This window comes from Triturus cristatus, chromosome 1_2 (genome assembly GCF_964204655.1).
Source record: "Triturus cristatus chromosome 1_2, aTriCri1.1, whole genome shotgun sequence".
Lineage (NCBI taxonomy): Eukaryota > Metazoa > Chordata > Amphibia > Caudata > Salamandridae > Triturus > Triturus cristatus.
Genome location: NC_140580.1, coordinates 1,180,836,127 through 1,180,857,326, shown reverse-complemented (window position 1 = coordinate 1,180,857,326; position 21,200 = coordinate 1,180,836,127). Strand labels below are relative to the sequence as shown.

General features: G+C 50.0%; 1 protein-coding gene across 1 annotated transcript in view; it reads left to right on the top strand.

Moving 5' to 3' along the window:
• GLE1 (GLE1 RNA export mediator) overlaps positions 1–21,200 on the top strand; it is a 336,359-nt gene that overhangs the window by 125,411 nt on the left and 189,748 nt on the right. Inside the window, exon 5 of the mRNA XM_085614075.1 lies at positions 9,844–9,904. Coding sequence (XP_085470201.1) covers positions 9,844–9,904 — 61 coding nt within the window. The remainder of the gene's footprint in view (positions 1–9,843; positions 9,905–21,200) is intronic.

Here is a 21,200-nt window from a genome sequence, read left to right as displayed (position 1 = left end):
TGATGAGACAGGCCTGCCCTCCCATAGGAATGCATGGGGGATATGTGTGTCCATGGTAATTCCTGATGTGAGTGGAGTGCAGGGTCGAGTTTAGTATGTGCGAACTCGTGAGAATAAATGCTGCGCAATGGTGTGCGCAGATTTATGGTGACTAGTGGAGAAGTGCCACTTCTAGAAGTTGGCATGTCTGTGTGCTGTATGATGTGAATTGCCTGTCTGGCTTGTGATTGACAGGAGCTGAGAGGGCTGGGGAATTCCAGGAGCCAGGGTGAGTCTGCCCGGTGGTGAATGGAGAGATCTGCCTGTAGATGGGAGGGAGGAGTTGCACCTGGGACCTGAATAGGGTGGGGCCTGCCGTCCACAATGCTGGCTCCACCCCCTGTGGTGCGTCTGATGTCCCTGGCCTGTCCTGTGAATAGAATAGAAGAGGAACTGAGCAAAACAAAGTGCTCAAGTGCTCCTGAACCAGTTGTATCTGGTTCTCCCCTTGCCCTACAGTTGTAAAACAAAGGATTTGCTGATATAAATAGAGGGGCTGTGACCCCATGAAAATGTTCTTGTTTCTGACTTGAAACTACCAGGGGCGTGCTGCTGCTGGGGCCCAGGGGAAGGCTTGCCTCCCTGGGCCCTGCCCAGCCCCTGGATACCTTGAAGACTTCTGGGACCCTTTTGGCTTTATTTTTTTTGCCCCAGGACTCTTGCAACCTTTTGGCACCCTGGGAGCGCTGTGCTCTGCGTCCTCTAATTTCCCCAGGAAGAGGAGCTGGGGCTGTGCAGCGCCGCGCTGCTGTCAGGGAGAGAGAGGGAATCCCCATCTGAGGGATTCCCCCGTGATGCCGGCCTTGCGGGTGCCCCCCGCTTATTTTATTCAATTACGGGTGCCCACCCCGCTTATGGCCCCTTATTTATTTTAGAGGCGGGTGCCCACCCCGCTTCGTATTTTGCCTGATGAGGCAGCCTACCCCCTCTTACCGAGCTAAAAATCACCGTGGCGACCCGAGTCGCGTACCGGGCGGAAGTCAGGCAACGATGTGCCTGGAGGCAGGCGAGACTTCCGGTTTTGAGAGGAAAGTCCCGCGCACGCTGCCGCCTGGGAAAGCCGCCCGAAGGAAATGCGAGGGCGCCTGCCGGCGTGGGGCTCCCATTGCTGAGGGAGAGCCCCGCGGGTGCCAACCAGTGGAGACGAAAGGCGGAGGGGGCTCGAGGCACATTGGCGGTGCCTGCCCCCACCGCGTGCAGGAGAGAAGTGCTGCCGCCGCTGACACAGAAGTCCTGCCTCGGGCCCCGCCCCAGCCGGTGAGTTCTACAAAGGGAGTCCGGGTGGGGAGAGGCAGGGTCTGAGCGGTCCCGCCAGAAGAGCGTGCCGCTCCAACGTGGGTCACAGTTGTGTCGAGCCCCATGTGGCTCCAACGGAGGGCACCCTTGTTAAGAAGCCAGTGCGCTCCCATGAGGCGGGAGCATGGTTGTTTTCAGGAACCCCGTGTGGCTCCAACAGGGGCATATCTTACAGAGCCTTGGTGGCTCCAACGAAGGGGCATAATTGTTCTGAGAGCCTACGTGGCTCCAACAAAGGGGGCAAAGTTGTTTACAGAGCCCCGTGAGGCTCGAACGCTTTGCATATTTGGTTTCAGAGCCCTGTGTGGCTCCACGGTGCTGGGGGACATGGTTGTTTTTAGAGCCTACGTGGCTCCAACGTTGTGCATATAGTTTCAAGGGCCATCGAGAGCCCAAGCCTCATTTGACCATTTCCAGCTGCCCAGCAAGTACTGGGCAGCTGCACCGTTTAGGTCTTCCTTTTTAGGGGACATGTTTTGAATGCAAGAGTGAGACGCACTCCTTCGCCCCATCTTTTCCTTCCCAGCTGCGCAGCACTTAGTGCCAGCTGCTACGTTTAGGCCTGCGCAAATTGCGCACCCCTGACTTTCGCTGCCTTTGCATCGTGCCTTAACTCTGGGGACCCAGGGCATTTGAGCCCCTTTCTGAGATGGCCAGTGTGCCAGGGGGGATTGCTAGAGTTGTAGGGAGCCAGGCCCTACTGTGATTTTGGGTGCTAGGAAATGTGATCTCTGTAGAATGATTTACGCACCTGTGTTGATACCTCTAAATGTGATTCATGATTGAGGTTGGTTCGCATATGATGGTTTATGCTAGTGAGAGTTATTCCCTAAGGTAGTTATGCTTAGGAGGTTAGGGTCTAATGTGTTTAACTTGTGAGAGAATTGTATAATGTGGTTATACTGCTGAGGTTGGCGTACAATGCGTTTGGCGCCTAATGTGATACTGTGCATAATGGAGTTTCTGTTACAGGCTGATGCTAAGTACAGTGATTACCAGTAGTCTCTGGTTGTGTTCTATGTTTATGCTAATTTCTACATTTACCAAGTTCGCTTTGTGATGGTTCTGACAGTGGTCCATGTGTCCCTTGTAAATACTGCCCAGTGCCAGTTGGCACAGTGTATAATAGGTGCTCACTATTCTTATGTGTTCTGATAATACAAAGGCTAGTTTTATATAACCTTGTGTGGAGTTTCTTTTGTGGTGGGCCTGGGATGTTGTCGCTGTGTGCGTGCGAAAATGCTTTACACATTGCCTCCGGGATAAGCCTGACTGCTCGTGCCAAGCTACCAAGGGGGTGAGCAGGGGTTATCTTTGGCGTGTAACTTCCTTGCCCTGACTAGAGTGGTGGTTTCTGCCTGGCTTTGGCGCAAGCCTTAGCCAACCAGAAATCCCATTTCTAACAAGGTCCCTCCGGTGGGGGCTTACATGCGGTTAGCGCCAGGTTCTATGTGTGACAGTCAGCAGTGGGATCGCCAATGTCCGTCTTCCTGTGCGATACAGCACGTTTATAGCTGGAGTGCAGGTCTCTGGTTTTACGCGTCTGGGACCCCCCAGCACCATTGTGTTAGCAAGTGTGTGCCAAAACCAAACCAGGAACGCGCCTCTGCTTTACACCAAAGTCAATGTTAAGGGGGGGGTCTACATCGCAAGTGCTTCTCAACGTTCGTCTGTGCTCTCCTGCGCAGTGACTTTTGCGACTAGCAGGGCAGCACGGCAGTTCGGTGTTGCCAGGCAGCCACGAAGGGTTACAACAGTGTGCCGGCTAGTGAGTCCCTTGTCTGGTATACTAAGGTTCAGAGAGCAGCCCCGAACTTCACTCATCATTGGTTATGAGCAGACGCTGCAAACGCGCGGCTGTGTGCCGATTCTCATAGCACAGCGGTGCTGCGGTTCTGGCCCTGTTTTTTCCCTGGTGCGTAAAGCCGCACGTATTCCTTCTGGTAGTCCAGTTATCAGCCTGGCACTGCTTCTCCCTCCTGGTCGGCGCAGGGCTTCCACCTCACCTTAGTCACGTCGTGTGTTCTGTCCGCTGCGGTGGAGGCCGATGTTGTATTTCATGCCTACCGGCCTCCCGGTTTCTTACTCTGCTCTCTGCGCTTTTATGTCCCGGAGTGTCGGCGGCACGCCTACAGTAAATCGCGGCAATCGGATGCTGGGAGCCACGGTCCGCGTCTTCCTGCTTAACTTGGTGAGGCTCTTATGTGAGTTCTGTCTCTACTCTGCCATCCTCGACCAACTTCCGATTCCTTGCACTGGCGCTCAACGAGCCAGTTGTCAGAGGGTGTTTTTCCGCAAGGCGTACGCTGCCGATGATATGCTCGGCCGACAGGCCGCGCCTCCGTCTCGTTCCGGACCGGGCTTGGCTGCGATGGCACAGTTATCGCCGCTTCCGTTCCGCACCTCCTTTCTGGCCGCAGGTGGTATCAATCTGCTCAGCAGCACTTCCGATTGTTGATTACGTTATTGAAACTCCAGTTTAGGCAATTTTAAGTGGATATCTGGCAGATTTTGTGCTTGGCTGGCAGAGCTGACAGATGAGGCGGCCATCTTCCTGCTCAGCTTGGCCATGCCCCCAATTCATTAGAGTCTTAATGTCTTGAGAGGATAAACCAGAGAGAACGGGTGACTGAGACCGTGACACAATTGGCAATGCTTGCTTAGTGCTGTTAGACTGCTCAATATATATGTATACATATATATTTATATATCTTAATTTGGTCCACAGTGGGAAGGTAAGGGGGCTGTGCAATCCCCTTGCCGTAAAGAGATATGTTTCATCCCCAGGGGATGGGATCCCCTGGGCTGCTATTGACTGCGCATTCTCCTCCCCTTAAAGTCCGGGGGTGATTCCCTTGGAATGGTGGGGGGCACATATCCTCCTCACACATCCCCCCTCAGGCTGTGAAATATCTACTTGCCCACACGCTATGGCAAGTCAGATTTGATCAGGTCAAACTATTTTAAGCACCGACTCATCCGTTCTGGTAAGTGAACTTAAGCTGGAAGTAACAGGTGTCCTGTTCATTCAGAAAATGAATGAGGAATAAAGACGCCTTTTAATCTTGTTTTTATCTTGACATATTTTCTGTCTATTCGAGAACAGAGGTCATATGTCAGTTTGTATTTATACTAATTGTTTCTTATCCTGGAAAATGGTGTTTGCTTTTCTTTTATAATTGGAGCTGTCTGACAATTTTTGTTAAACATAAGTCTGTAAGATGCCAGGGTTTTTTTCTAACACATTTAAACAGCTTGTAAATGAATTGTACAATTATTACGAAATATATCAGGAATTACGAAATAACTTTTTTTTATAATTCAGAAGTGACACTCAAACAAGAATTTAAATAGGAGCAAAACAAGACTTTACTTGGCGATGTGCAAATGACAAATATTTGCAGAAACTAGATTTCCAAACATTCTACACTATATAGTTTTATCAGTAAAACCGCATTTCCGTGGGAAATGTTGTGGCCATTTCCATGGAACATCTGCAGATTGCAAATAAGTGTGCTACCACTTCATACTTCAGGTACGTATTTATTAAAAGTGATAGTTTTTAAACATGAGTTGAGAAACATTCCTGCCCCGCCCTGATGACAATGCTATAAATGAACTAAGAGGCAAGTCAGCGGTCATGTGTATCCTATGTGGCTAGATTAGTTATAAATATGGAGCACAAAGTTTAGTCTATTAAATGAAACAAAAGTGTTTTTCGTACAGCAGATATGCAGAACTCACATATTTGAGGGTACTCTCATATGTGATAAAGAAGAAAATGGTGGCTCAGTGAATTAAAATATTATCCTAGGAATCAAGAGTCTTATAATTATGTAGAGTAGATTATTTAAGTCGCTAGACCTGACGGTCTAGTAACATTTTGCATATTTTGGTACTCGCCCCTCCCATATATATTTTGGACCCTGGGGTGGGATTCCCGTGGCCACTATTGGCTCGTGGAAGCGGGGCGAGCCCTCTCCTCCTTTAAAAAAAATATATATGGTGTGATGTGATGCCCCTGGGACCTTTAGTCACTCTGGGATGGTGACCGTGTGCCCGCATCCCCCTTTTAAAAAAAAAAAAAAAGAAAAGGGCCCCAAAGGGTGACGTCCGCGAGGCCTAAAATGGCTTGGGCAGGAGGGCTGCAGCAGTGACTTGGACACAAGGCCTTTGGCCGTGCACGGCGGGGAGTTGGGTAGAAGTTTAAGTGGCAGCGTAAGTTTTTAAACTGAAAAAACCCACTGAAAATCAGCAGTTATAGTTCTTTATAGTAACTATAACTAGTGCCCTAAGGTAACTATAACTCGTGCCCTCGCCATGTCAATTATCTAACATATTACATAATTCATAATATATTCTATGACCTCATTGACCTCACTGCAACATTTGAAATTGATATGATGACCAGACTATGCATGGCAGGGGCATGGCATATAGTCTAGATAGAACTACAGCTGATTTTCAGTTTTTTTTATTTTAATTTTAATACATTACCTTGTCACTGTAATTTTCATCTAACTGTGTCGCTTGAATCTTTTTTTTGTGTGAATATAAACGTGTGTGTGTGTGTGTGTGTGTGTGTGTGTGTGTGTGTGTGTGTGTGTGTGTGTGTGTGTGTGTGTGTATATATATATATATATATATATATATATATATATAATGTAATATTAAACCCCTACCTTATTCTACTCCACTTTAACATTTTTGGATGTAATGGAAATCCAAAATAATGGTAGGGTTTAATTATTGTGAAATAACTATTGTTGTGATGAGAAGGATGGAGGTTCGTTAGCCCATTTATTTATGTTGTACTATACCAGGTTGTGCTTTTTTGCCATTTTTCAACATCAGAAAGAGAAAACTATTTAAGTGTGAGATGATTTGAGATGTTTTTTTTTTATCGCTGACATCTTAGCCCACGGCAAGACTGCATCTGAATCTAATTCTGGAATAGTCCTAGACAGGCAAATCCAGTCTCCAATCCCTAGATCCCTTCATTTTAATCAGCCTTGCAACTATTCATTGGAACTCGAAGGATTCCTTGGAGCTCAGCCATCCAGGGCTATCTTGGCTTCATTCACGCGTAAACTATGCTCCTCGGTGTGGACGCGATCCCTCTGACCTTAGCAATCAACAGATATTTACTTCAATCGCCCGCGTCTGTTTCTGAAACTGAAGGATTGCAGTGAACTTTTGTAAGAAAGTGGCTCTGTATATACTGCACCAAAGTAAGGTTCAGTGTGCACAGAGTCCACAGTCCCCAGAGGTTTGGCAGAGGCTAAAGTTAGATATAACCTTACTCTCTAAAGTGGTAGCTTGGTCGAGCAGTAAGGCAGTATCAGAGGACAGTGTAAAGCATTTGTTGTACACACTCAGTCAGCAAATGGTATCACACTCAAGAACTGAACTCTAGGCCAATTGGTTTGTATATAAAAAGTAGTTTTATTTTAGAACCACAAGTAGGTATCAAATTACTTTAGCAGAATGAGATGCTTTAGTTAAATACTTTCAATAAGCAATGTTTAGTTGTTGTAATAGGCAACACAAGTTAAACACAATTATAACATTGAGCTCAATGTGAATCTTTAAGTAAATGCAATATTAATTACTTTTCATAGGTTTTTCTTACTCGGGCTGGATCCTGGATTCAGCCCTGGTGCATATCCTGTAAACAGTTGAAAGAAATCGTTTTTGTTACACAGGCGATTTTTAAGGAATATTTGTATGTTTCAAAAATTGACGCTTTGAAAGAATTTCTGGCAAAAACCAGGCAATGTTATCCTATGGAGGAAAGTTTGGTTATCGGTAATCACAGTTGTAATTGCTTTGGAGGGTCAGTGCTGGGATCTCTACTGATAACAGGTGAGTAATTTCGTTTTCGTTGATCGGGTGATTTTTAGTGAATATTTTAAAGATTCAAAACTCAACACTTAGAACAATTTCCAAGTGAAAACCAGTCAATGTTACCCTATGGAGAAAAAGTGAGTTATCTGCTTTCAGGTAAGTACTCGACTGGCTGAGTTAAGGTTCTGGGCATAGACTCAGAGGTCTCCCAGGGTCAGGTAGGTACAGTTGTTACACCCTCAGCGGCACAGGGGCAGCCGGGTGCAGAGTGAGGTAGGCCCAATGTTATCCTATGGGAGGCAGGTTGCCTTTGGTTGGTGGCTGCTTGCAGGCAGGCCACGCGGCAGTGGGAGCTGAGCTCCTGGTCACTTACACAAGGCAAGTGGGGAAGTAAGTTGGATAGATGTTGCACTTCGGCGGCTGGGTGCAGGGTGCTTTTGAGCCATCGGGCGCTCAATGTATTTCAACGGAGAAGCTGCAAGACGAACAAAGGCTGCAAGCTCGGGAACAAAGATTCTTCAGGTGCGACCACCACTTCGAGAGGTAAGTTGGGTAGTTGGAGGTTAGGTAGGCACCCAGTAGTTGGGCACAGGGGGCCGCCGGGTGCAAGGGTGCCTTTTGGCGTCGGGAAATCTTACCCTCAGCTGATTGTGGTTGGGGGAGTCCCTGGTTGTGATGCTGCAGGCGTTGCCAGTAGCATCGAGGTGGGTCCTTGGGTGCTGGACTCTTGGTCACAGTCGCCGGGGGGACGTCCTCGTGGTCTTTGTTCACTCAGGCACAGGCCGGGCTCAGCGGGTGCAGTATGCGCTGGATTCGTGGATCCTGGCTTGGCACCAGGGGTTGTTGCTTGTTTTAACAGAACCACTGCTTGTGGGAGTCCCAGTCTTTTAAAGTCACAAGGCAGTCTGGTCCTCCGGGGTTTTCGAGGTTGCTGACCACTGGAGATGCCGGGATTTAGCAGGAGCAGGTTCGAGGGTCGACAGGCCTGTAGGGCTGGGGCCAAGTCAGTTGGTAGTTTCGGAATCTGCATCTGAGGAAGGAAGGTTCAGGGTGCCCCTAAATACTAAATGTAGGGGTGTTACAGGTAGGTAAAGGTCAGGGACCAATGGCTCCCTTCCCTGGGATGGGTACACCCCCTGCCTGCCACACTCCAGTGGGAGGGGGGCAGGAGCCTAGTCCTGATTGGGTAGGGCTCCCCATCCTCAAGATGGCGAGAGCCCGGAGTTGTGCTTCACCTTGTCTCCCCCACCTGAGGGGTGGGGTTGGCAGAGGCTGGCACACCTCCTTTCCTCACTTGGGTTTTCCCGCCGATCTTCCCACCAGAGTGGGGGTCAGAACCGGCGAGGGCCAGTTGGTGAGTACAGCAAGTGGCCTGGAGATGCTCACAAAGGCGGCATGCCTTTGAAGCTTCCCCTGCCCATCTTGGGGGAGGAGACCTAGCACCTCGCTCAGGATGTGCATTGTTGCAGGCCCACGAGAGCGGATGGCGCTCTACCCAGGGGTCCAGCAACATGTCTGCTGGGTGGCAACCTAGGCAGCCTCTCAGTCAGGATGCTGGTTGTTGGTTAGTTTCAGGGGGCATCGCTAAGATGTCCTCTGTCGTGCATTTTACATTAAATCCCACACTGGCATCAGTGTGGGTTTAATGTGCTCAGAAGTTTGATATCAAACTTCTCAGTCTTCAGTGTGGCCATCATGGTGCTGTGGAGTTCGTGATGACGATTTCTCAGCACCATATACTCTTAATGGCAGCTCTGCACTTAGTGCCCAGGAATAGACCTGGGTACTGTAGGGGTACAGGGCTCATGCACCTATACCCACACCACTGGCATAGGTCACCCAGCTAGAGGGGTGACTGAGGTATGCCAGGGCAGTGTGTTTGTGGGCATGGCACACAGGGATGTGTGCCATTTCGACTCTGTTTTGTTCTGTACCCAGACACTCAGCCTGCAAGGGAAGTGTGTGTGTGTGTCAGGGCACAGGGCCTCTAAGGGTGGCACAATAAGTGCTGCAGCCTTTAGGGGCCTTCTCTGGTCACAGGGCCCTGGGTACCTAGGGTACCATTTACCAGGGACTGACATGTGGCCAGAGATGCCAATTGGGTTTTGGCTTCAATGCAGGTTTAGGGAAGGAACACAGGCCCTGGGTACCTGATTGGCAGGAGCCCAGAGCACACTCAGTCAAAGTACATCAGAAATTCAGCAAAAAGTGGGGGCATACCTTGTAAGAAAGATGGCACTTTCTCACAACGTTCTTGCCTATTAATGTTCTGTTGGCATTTGAAGGGTCGAACTGAGCGTGGCCAACACCCACATGCCTTGTTTTGAATCGAGAGAAATAATAATTGGAGTTGTCTGAAGAGGGGAAATTATACATTTTTATCCACTAGCAGAAAATTAGTAATACATTTAATACTTATTTTGCTAGACTAATTATCGTTATTATGATTTTGCTATTTTATTTGGAAGGATGTTGGAGTTTATAGATTAAGTAATGGGTATAGTCGTTTTCAGACAACCTTTCCTTACCTGAGTATTCTCTTTGTGCCTCTATAGGTTTTATATATATTTTGATTGTACTTATGTTATTTGCATTTCTTTGTATATTTGTTTATAGATGGCATATAATAGTGTAACTAAACATGTTTCTTTTGCCTCTTAGCTCCAAGGAGGTGCTGGGAAAGCAGGAGAAGCTAAAAGAGGAGCATCGTCACAGGGCTAAGGTGTGTGCGCGCCAAGGAGTTGGGAGGGATCTTTCAAGTTGTGTGCTGATGGAGGATTGTCCAAGAGGGTGTGCCTGTTCTGAGGTCCAGAGCGGGGTGGGTGTATTTCATGAGCTACAGGAGCACCAGCAGTGCTGATGGAGGATTGTCTTCGAGGGTGTGCCTGTTCTGAGGTCCAGAGCGGGGTGGGTGTATTTCATGAGCTACAGGAGCACCAGCAGTGCTGATGGAGGATTGTCTGAGAGGGTGTGCCTGTTCTGAGGTGTGTGCTGAGAACCAGAGCAGGGTGGGTGTATTTCATGAGCTACAGGAGCACCAGCAGTGTTGATGGAGGATTCTCTTAGAGGGTGTGCCTGTTCTGAGGTCCAGAGCGGGGTGGGTGTATTTCATGAGCTACAGGAGCACCAGCAGTGTTGATGGAGGATTCTCTTAGAGGGTGTGCCTGTTCTGAGGTCCAGAGCGGGGTGGGTGTATTTCATGAGCTACAGGAGCACCAGCAGTGTTGATGGAGGATTCTCTTAGAGGGTGTGCCTGTTCTGAGGTCCAGAGCGGGGTGGGTGTATTTCATGAGCTACAGGAGCACCAGCAGTGTTGATGGAGGATTCTCTTAGAGGGTGTGCCTGTTCTGAGGTCCAGAGCGGGGTGGGTGTATTTCATGAGCTACAGGAGCACCAGCAGTGCTGATGGAGGATTGTCCGAGAGGGTGTGCCTGTTCTGAGGTGCGTGCTGAGGTCCAGAGCAGGGTGGGTGTATTTCATGAGCTACAGGAGCACCAGCAGTGTTGATGGAGGATTCTCTTAGAGGGTGTGCCTGTTCTGAGGTCCAGAGCGGGGTGGGTGTATTTCATGAGCTACAGGAGCACCAGCAGTGTTGATGGAGGATTCTCTTAGAGGGTGTGCCTGTTCTGAGGTCCAGAGCGGGGTGGGTGTATTTCATGAGCTACAGGAGCACCAGCAGTGTTGATGGAGGATTCTCTTAGAGGGTGTGCCTGTTCTGAGGTCCAGAGCGGGGTGGGTGTATTTCATGAGCTACAGGAGCACCAGCAGTGCTGATGGAGGATTGTCCGAGAGGGTGTGCCTGTTCTGACGTGCGTGCTGAGGTCCAGAGCAGGGTGGGTGTATTTCATGAGCTCCAGGAGCACCAGCACTGCTGATGGAGGATTGTCCGAGAGGGTGGGCCTATTCTGAGGTCCAGAGCGGGGTGGGTGTATTTCATGAGCTCCAGGAGCACCAGCAGTGTTGATGGAGGATTGTCTTCGAGGGTGTGCCTGTTCTGAGGTCCAGAGCAGGGTGGGTGTATTTCATGAGCCACAGGAGCACCAGCAGTGCTGATGGAGAATTGTCCGAGAGGGTGTGCCTGTTCTGAGGTCCAGAGCAGGGTGGGTGTATTTCATGAGCTCCTGGACACCAGCAGTGCTAATGGAGGATTCTCTTAGAGGGTGTGCCTGTTCTGAGGTCCAGAGCAGGGTGGGTGTATTTCATGAGCTCCAGGAGCACCAGCAGTGCTGATGGAGGATTGTCCGAGAGGGTGTGCCTGTTCTGAGGTCCAGAGCGGGGTGGGTGTATTTCATGAGCACCAGCACTGCTGATGGAGGATTGTCCGAGAGGGTGTGCCTGTTCTGAGGTCCAGAGCGGGGTGGGTGTATTTCATGAGCTCCAGGAGCACCAGCAGTGCTGATGGAGGATTGTCCGAGAGGGTGTGCCTGTTCTGAGGTCCAGAGCGGGGTGGGTGTATTTCATGAGCACCAGCAGTGCTGATAGAGGATTGTTGGGGAGGGTGTGCCTGTTCTAAGGTGCGTGCTGAGGTCCTAGAGCAGGGTGGGTGTATTTCATGAGCCCCAGGACACCAGCACTGCTGATGGAGGATTGTCCAAGAGCGTGTGCCTGTTCTGAGGTCCAGAGCAGGGTGGGTGTATTTCATGAGCTCCTGGACACCAGCAGTGCTGATGGTGTATTGTCCGAGAGGGTGTGCCTGTTCTGAGGTGCATGCTGAGGTCCAGAGCGGGGTGGGTGTATTTCATGAGCTCCTGAACACCAGCAGTGCTGATGGAGGATTGTCCGAGAGGGTGTGCCTGTTCTGAGGTCCAGAGCGGGGTGGGTGTATTTCATGAGCTCCAGGAGCACCAGCAGTGCTGATGGAGGATTGTCCGAGAGGGTGTGCCTGTTCTGAGGTCCAGAGCGGGGTGGGTGTATTTCATGAGCTCCAGGAGCACCAGCAGTGTTGATGGAGGATTGTCTTCGAGGGTGTGCCTGTTCTGAGGTCCAGAGCGGGGTGGGTATATTTCATGAGCTACAGGAGCACCAGCAGTGCTGATGGAGGATTGTTGGGGAGGGTGTGCCTGTTCTGAGGTCCAGAGCGGGGTGGGTGTATTTCATGAGCTCCAGGAGCACCAGCAGTGCTGATGGTGTATTGTCCGAGAGGGTGTGCCTGTTCTGAGGTCCAGAGCGGGGTGGGTGTATTTCATGAGCTCCAGGAGCACCAGCACTGCTGATGGAGGATTGTCCGAGAGGGTGTGCCTGTTCTGAGGTCCAGAGCGGGGTGGGTGTATTTCATGAGCTCCAGGAGCACCAGCAGTGCTGATGGAGGATTGTCCGAGAGGGTGTGCCTGTTCTGAGGTCCAGAGCGGGGTGGGTGTATTTCATGAGCTCCAGGAGCACCAGCAGTGCTGATGGAGGATTGTCCGAGAGGGTGTGCCTGTTCTGAGGTCCAGAGCGGGGTGGGTGTATTTCATGAGCTCCAGGAGCACCAGCACTGCTGATGGAGGATTGTCCGAGAGGGTGTGCCTGTTCTGAGGTCCAGAGCGGGGTGGGTGTATTTCATGAGCTCCAGGAGCACCAGCAGTGCTGATGGAGGATTGTCCGAGAGGGTGTGCCTGTTCTGAGGTCCAGAGCGGGGTGGGTGTATTTCATGAGCTCCAGGAGCACCAGCAGTGTTGATGGAGGATTCTCTTAGAGGGTGTGCCTGTTCTGAGGTCCAGAGCGGGGTGGGTGTATTTCATGAGCTACAGGAGCACCAGCAGTGCTGATGGAGGATTGTCGGGGAGGGTGTGCCTGTTCTGAGGTCCAGAGCGGGGTGGGTGTATTTCATGAGCTCCAGGAGCACCAGCAGTGCTGATGGAGGATTGTCCGAGAGGGTGTGCCTGTTCTGAGGTCCAGAGCGGGGTGGGTGTATTTCATGAGCTCCAGGAGCACCAGCAGTGCTGATGGAGGATTGTCCGAGAGGGTGTGCCTGTTCTAAGGTCCAGAGCGGGGTGGGTGTATTTCATGAGCTCCAGGAGCACCAGCAGTGTTGATGGAGGATTGTCTTCGAGGGTGTGCCTGTTCTGAGGTCCAGAGCGGGGTGGGTGTATTTCATGAGCTCCAGGAGCACCAGCAGTGTTGATGGAGGATTGTCCAAGAGCGTGTGCCTGTTCTGAGGTCCAGAGCGGGGTGGGTGTATTTCATGAGCTCCAGGAGCACCAGCAGTGCTGATGGAGGATTGTCCGAGAGGGTGTGCCTGTTCTGAGGTCCAGAGCGGGGTGGGTGTATTTCATGAGCTCCAGGAGCACCAGCAGTGTTGATGGAGGATTGTCTTCGAGGGTGTGCCTGTTCTGAGGTCCAGAGCGGGGTGGGTGTATTTCATGAGCTCCAGGAGCACCAGCAGTGCTGATGGAGGATTGTCCGAGAGGGTGTGCCTGTTCTGAGGTCCAGAGCGGGGTGGGTGTATTTCATGAGCTCCAGGAGCACCAGCACTGCTGATGGAGGATTGTCCGAGAGGGTGTGCCTGTTCTGAGGTCAAGAGCGGGGTGGGTGTATTTCATGAGCACCAGCACTGCTGATGGAGGATTGTCCGAGAGGGTGTGCCTGTTCTGAGGTCCAGAGCGGGGTGGGTGTATTTCATGAGCTCCAGGAGCACCAGCAGTGCTGATGGAGGATTGTTGGGGAGGGTGTGCCTGTTCTGAGGTCCAGAGCGGGGTGGGTGTATTTCATGAGCTCCAGGAGCACCAGCAGTGCTGATGGAGGATTGGCGGGGAGGGTGTGCCTGTTCTGAGATCCAGAACAGGGTGGGTGTGTTAGATCAACTCCTGGAAGAAGTTACTGGGCAGTACCCGGTGTGAGCATGGTCCTTTAACACACTGTCGTTGAATAATCACGTTGCTGTTATTGGGTACTCACTGCACTGAGGCGAAGGGTCCTGGATTGACACAAGGCTTACTCCATGAGGTGCAGAGGCTTAGTCATATACTACATAACACTCAATAGTTCTGCGTGTTCTAGATGTTGGTAGGTAACTAGAACTTGTATTTACAGGTATGCAAACTGAAGATTTAAAAACTGGAACCGGAAGAAGCTTCCACATTGTCGGGCAGAGAGAACAGTCAGTGGTTTGATAGTACCCTAGTAGGAGGTGCTCGGTTTTCTTTGGCATTGGCTCGATGGCCTACGATAACCTGTGGGTCTAGGCACTGCTGACTCCTGGAATTTCTGAACTTGCCTTCCTCGCAAGGTGTTCTGTTTTGTGCTTGGGATACTGACTGAGAGTTTTTAGTTAAGTTATTGTACTGGGTACCAGACTTGACTTCTTGGTGGGCAGATGCTTTCGGTGCTAATTCGCCAGAACCCCAAAGGGAAAATAGTCTAGAATCTCTAGACCCCAAAACCTAGCACCCAGACATCAAGGATTCCGACCTCTGAAGTCACTTGTGCAGTTTGGGGTGTTCTAAGCTGTGAAGTTTGAGTCTGTGGTGAGTGAAGAGCTGTCCTGTAGGGTCACAATCTACTGGATTCAAAGAACCTGGATAGGGCCTAGTTGTTGTTTCAATGGGAGAAGATGTTCTAGTGAGCCTGGACACAGTATGCTGTCCCCTGAGGTACCCGCCCTCTCGAGGGCCCTATATTGCCATTGTGGTATCCACAGTGCTAGGTGCACCCATTAAACAGAAAAGGCTTTAGCAGTTTTTGTTGTTAGTGGACTTGAACCCAGGACATTAAATGTCCATCTGTGGCATCATACTGGCTAGGCTGATGCTACAGACTGCTTCCGAATCAGGACGACCGTCCCATGCTCCCACCCTGCAGCTGTGGAGGAATATAACCTCCTAGTCCTTCTGTGTCAAAGGTATGGGCAGCATGGGTATCATTCTGGAACGGGAGTGGGTGAAATATAGTGCATACTCACCAGTTCAACGTAGGCAGCAAATATGGTCTCAACATAATTACATGTGATAACCATGTGTTTGAAACAATAACTGATGCCACACATGATATTCATCAGATATCTCGTATATAGATACTGAAAATTAAAGGTATGTGGTGAACCCTTGAGGACAACACTGACTGCTGTAGTAGGCGGGGAACTAAAAAATTCTACTTGCTAACCATTTAGGCTTACCGACTACACAATTGTTTTTCAATATACACTGTGTCCTCTCCAATAAAGGTGAAATGCAGAGGAGCATCGAGGTATTTTATATTTAGTCTGGACCCTGCCTCGTCCCAGTAGTTTATATCTAAGAACTTCCTCTTTCCGTCGGGGAGGTCGAGTCCGCCCTGGTGGCACTGAACTACCATGGTGGGGAGAGGATGCAGTTGATGAAGCATGACACTATTATGTGTGTGAGGTTTCCTTTTCCATAAAGGAATCGTGGCAGACATCCTGTGACGTCCAATCTCTGGATTCCATATTGACGCTATAAGTATTACGAAGCAAGATATCTCCTCTCTCCGCTGTTGGTGCTGTTGTATTTATTTTTGTTTACATTTTGTTTTCTATTAGTTACCAAATCGGAAGTCCTTAATCAGGATAATGGTGTAGAACTGCTGTTCATGGTGATGAGACTTTACTGTAACGTTGTAGGAAGCTGGGTTTCTCTTGCAGTAACTCCCACACTTTTTGCCAATTTCTGATGCACTTTGATGTGCCCTGGGCTCCTGCCAATCAGGTTCCCAGGCACCTATGTTCTTTCCCTAAAACTGAATTAAAGCATATACGCAATTGACATCTCTGGCCACAGGTCAGCCCCTGGTAAATGATACCACAGGTACCCAGGGCAGTGTGACCAGAGAAGGCCTCTAAGGGCTGCAGTACATATTGTGCCACCCTTAGAAGTCCTGTACTGTTGCACTCACACACTGCCTTTGCAGGCTGTGTGTTTTGGTGCAGAACAAAGTGAAGAGTCGACATGTGTAAGAAAGTGCTCTGTATATACTGTTCCCAAATAGGTACAGTGTGCAGTCCCCAGAGGTTTGGCAGAGGCTAAAGTTGGATATAACCTTACTCTCTAAAGTGGTAGCTTGGTCGAGCAGTAAGGCAGTATCAGAAGACAGTGTAAAGCATTTGTTGTACACACTCAGTCAGCAAATGGTCTCACACACTCAAGAACTGAACTCTAGGCCAATGGTTTGTATATAAAAATATATGGCTGTTTTATTTTAGAACCAACAATAGGTATCAAAATATGCTTTCTCAGAATGAGATGCTTTAGATAAATACTTTCAATAGGCAATTGACTTTTGAATGCAATAGATACAGTTGTTGTAATGGGCAACACAATTTCAAACACAATATAACATTGAGCTCCATGGGAATTTCTAGTTAAATGCAATTGATTACTTTTTAGATTACTTTTCTTACCACAGGACTGGATCCTAGATTCAGTCCTGGGACATCTCCTGTAAACAGTTGAGTGAAAACTTTTTGGTTACAGTTGTGATTTTTAAGGAATATTATTGTAATTTAAAAGTCGTCACTTGGAAACTTTTTCACATAGAATCACCAATGTTATCCTATGGGAGGAAATTCACTTAGCAGGTAAGTAGGGTTATCGTTACTTTTTCTTACTCCGTGTTGGATCCTAGATCCAGCACTGGTGCATCTCCTGTAAACAGTTGAAAGAATGCGTTTTTGTTATACAGGCAATTTTTAAAGAATATTTGTAAGTTTGCAAAATCGACAGAATTTCTGGCAAAAACCAGGCAATGTTATCCTATGGAGGAAAATCAAGTTAGCGGTAAGTACGGTTCTAATTACTTTTCTGAGTTAGTGCTGGACACCAAGATCCAGCACTGGGATCTCTCCTGATGACAGGTCAGTAAATTCGTTTTCGTAATTCGGCTGATTAAAGATGAATATTTTAAAGTTTCAAAACTTGACACTTAGAAGAATTTCCAAGTGAAACCAGTCACTGTTACCCTATGGAAGAAAAGTGAGTTATCGGCTTTTGGGCAAGTATTCGACTGGCAGAGTTAAGGTTCTGGGCATAGACTCGGGGGTCTCCCAGGGTCAGGTAAGTACAGTTGTTACACCCTCAGCGGCACAGGGGCAGTCGGGTGCAGAGTGAGGTAGGCCCAATGTTATCCTATGGGAGGCAGGGGGCCTTTGGTTGGTGGCTGCTGGCTAGCAGGCCACGCGGCTGTGGGAGCTGGGCTCCTGGTCACTTGCTCAGGGCAAATGGGGAAGTAGATTTGAGTAGAGGTTGCACTGCCAGGGGCACTCGGGCAGCTGGGTGCAGGGTGCTTTTGAGCCGTCGGGCGCTCAATGGATTTCAATGGAGAAGCTCAAGGACGAACAAAGGCTGCAGGCTCGGGGAAGAAGATTCTTCAGGTGCGACCACCACTTCAAGAGGTAAGTTGGGTAGTTGGAGGATAGGTAGGCACCCAGGAGTTGGGCACAGGGGGCCGCTGGGTTCAAGGGTGCCTTTTGGCATCGGGAAATCTTACCCTCTGCTGGTCGCGGTTGGAGGGGTCCCTGGTTCTGAGGCTGCAGGCGTCAGAAGCGTCGAGGTGGGTCCTTGGGTGCTGGATTCGGGGTCACAGTCGCCGGGGGGACGTCCTCGTGGTCTTTGTCCACTCCGGCCCAGGCCAGGCTTGGCGGGTGCAGTGTGTGCAGGAGTCGCGGTTCCTGGCTGATGCCAGGGGTCAGTTACTTTCTTTGAGCAGTACCACTGCTCGTGCGAGTCCCAGTTGATTAGAGTCACAAGGCAGTCAGGTCCTCCAGGGATTTTGAGGTTGCTGACCACTGGAGACGCCGGGTTTCAGCAGGAGCAGATTTGAGGGTCAACTGGCCATTAGGGCTGGGGCCAAATCAGTTGGTGTATTCCTCTTGTTAGCAGCTGTACGGCAGGTGGTCTTGTTTCTTGTTCTTCTTGTTTCGGAATCTGAGGGGAGAAGGTTCAGGGTGCCCTTAAATACTAAATTTAGGGGCGTTAGAGGTAGGTAAAGGGCAGGGACCAATGGGTCGCTTCCCTGGGGTGGGTACACCCCCCTATCCACCCACTCTCCTGTGGGAGTGGGGCAGTAGCCTAGTCCTGATTGGGCAGGGCTTCCCATCTTCAAGATGGCGAAAGCCCTGAGATGTGCTTCATCTTGCCTCCCCCACCTGAGGGGTGGGGTTGGCAGAGGCTGGCACACCCCTCTTCCTCACTTAGCTTTTCCCGACGATCTTCTCGCCAGAGAGGGGGTCAGAACCAGTGGGGGCCAGTTGCTGAGTACAGCAAGTGGCCTGGAGAAGCTCACAAAGGCGGCATGCCTTTGAAGCTTCCCCTGCCCATCCTGGAGGAGGAGTGTGAGAAAGTAGCTCTTTATATACTGTTCCCAAATAGGTACGGGGTGTACAGAGTCCACAGTCCCCAGAGGCTTGGCAGAGGCTAAAGTTAGATATAACCTTACTCTCTAAAGTGGTAGCTTGGTCGAGCAGTAAGGCAGTATCCGAGGACGTGTAAAGCATTTGTTGTACACACTCAGTCAGCATATGGTCTCACACACTCAATAACTGAACTCTAGGCCAATGGTTTATATATATAAAAAATATATGCTTGTTTTATTTTAGAACCAACAATTGGCATTAAAATATACTTTCTCAGAATGAGATGCTTTATATAAATACTTTTGCAATATGCAATTGATTTTTGTAAACAGTTACAAGTGGTTGCTATAGGCAACACTATTTTAAACACAATAATGCATTGAGTTCAATGGAAGTTTCAAGTTATTTGCAATAGGTTACTTTCAGGATTACTTTTGTAATTCCAGGACTGGATCCTAGATTCAGTCCTTAGGAACAAGTGATAAAAGTCAACTTAGTTACTGTTATGATTTTTAGACAATAGTTTGCTATTTTAAAAGTTGACACTTTGAAAATATTTCATAGAAAACAGTCAATGATTCTCTATGGAAGAAAATTTAAGTTGCAGGTATAGTATGTTCTCGTTACTGCCACACTTGGAAGAAATTTCAGGAAAAAACAGTCAATGTTACCCTATGGAGGAAATAGAGTTATCGCCTTTCAGGTATGTACTCGACTGGCAAAGTTAAGGTTCTGGGCACAGACTCGGGGGTCTCCCAGGGTCAGGTAGGTACAGTTGTTACACCCTCAGCGGCACAGGGGCAGCCGGGTGCAGAGTGAGTTAGGCCCAATGTTATCCTATGGGAGGCAGGGGGGCCTTGGTTGGTGGCTGCTGACTAGCCGGCCACGCGGCTGTGGGAGCTGGGCTCCTGGTCACTTGTTCTGGGCAAATTTGGAAGTAGATAGGTGCAAAGGTTACACTGCCAGGGCCACTCGGGCGGCTGGGTGCAGGGTGCTTTTGAGCCTTCGGGCGCTCTATTGATTTCAATGGGAAATCTCCAGTTTAGAAAAAGACTGCAAGCTCGGGCCGAAGGTTCTTCAGGTGCCACCACCACTTCGAGAGGTAAGTTGGGTAGTTGGAGGATAGGTAGGTACCCAGGAGTTGGGCACAGGGGGCCGCAGGGCGCTGGGTGCAGGAGTGCCTTTTGGTGTCGGGAAATCTTACCCTCTGTTGTTTGCGGTTGGGGGGGGTACCTGGTTCTGAGGCTGCAGGCGTCGGCAGGAGCGTCGAGAGAAGTCCTTGGGTGCCATACTCGGGGTCACAGTCGCCGTGGGGTCGTCCTCGTGGTCTTTGTTAACTCCGGCACAGGCCAGGCTTGGCGGGTGCAGAGTGGGCAGGGTTCGCGGTTCCGGGCTGATGCCAGGGATTAGAAGCTGAATTTGAGTAGAGCCTCTACACATGGGAGTCCCAGGTGCATAGAGCCAAAAGGTAGCCAGGTCCTCCGGGGTTTGTGAGGTTGCTGGCCACAATAGATGACGGGTTGTAGCGGGAGCAGGTTTGAGGGTCGACAGGCCGGTAGGGCTGTGGCCAAATCAGTTGGTGTCTTTCTCTTGTTAGCAGCTGTACGGCAGGTCTTCTTTCTTCTTGCTCTTCTTTGTATTTCGGAATCTGGGGAAGGAAGGTTCAGGGTGCCCTTAAATACTAGATTTAGGGGCGTTACAGGTAGGTAAAGGGCAGGGACCAATGGGTCCCTGTCATGGGGTGGGTACACCCCCTATTCTGCCACTCTCCTGTGGGAGGGGGCAGTAGCCTAGTCCTGATTGGGTAGGGCCTCCCATCTTCAAGATGGCGAGTGCCCGGAGATGTGCCGCACCTCGCCTCCCCCACCTGAGGGGTTGGGTTGGCTGGCTGGCACATCCCCTGTCCTTATTAGGGGTATCCGGCCAAGCTTCCTGCCAGAGTGGGTGTTGCAAGTGGCCTGGGGAAGCTCACAGAGGCGGCATGCTTTTGAAGCTTCCCCCTGCCCATCCTGGGGGAGGAGATCTAGTACCTCGCCCGGGAGGGGCATTGTTGCAGGCCCAGGAGAGCAGGGGCTCTCCTACCCAGGGGTCCAGCAACATGTCTGCTGTGTGGCAGCCTAGGCAGTCTCTCAGACCAGACGTGGATTGTAGGTTAGGTTTCAGGGGGCCTCTCTAAGTTGCCCTCTGGGGTGCTTGGTACATTAAATCCCACACTGGCATCAGTGTGGGTTTACTGTGCTGAGAAGTTTGATAACAAACTTCTCAGTCTTCATTATAGCCATCATGGTGCTGTGGAGTTCGTGATGACGACCTCCCAGCACCATATACTTTTAATGGCAGCACTGCACTTACAGTGCCCAGGAATGGACCTGGGTACTGTTGGGGCACAGGGCTCATGCACCTGTGCCCACACCACTGACATAGGGCACCCAGCTAGAGGGGTGACTAAGGTATGCCAGGGCAGTGTGTGTTGTGGGCATGGCACACAGGGATGTGTGCCATGTCTACTCTTTGTTTTGTTCTGTACCGAGACACTCAGCCTGCAAAGGCAGTGTGTGTGTGTCAGGGTACATGGCCTCTAAGGGTGGCACAATAAGTGCTGCTGCCCTTAGGGGTCTTCTCTGGTCACAAGGCCCTGGGTACCTAGGGTACCATTTACCAGGGGCTGGCATGTGGCCAGAGATGCTAATTGGGTTTAGGCTTTATTCAGTTTAAGGGAAGGAACACAGGACCT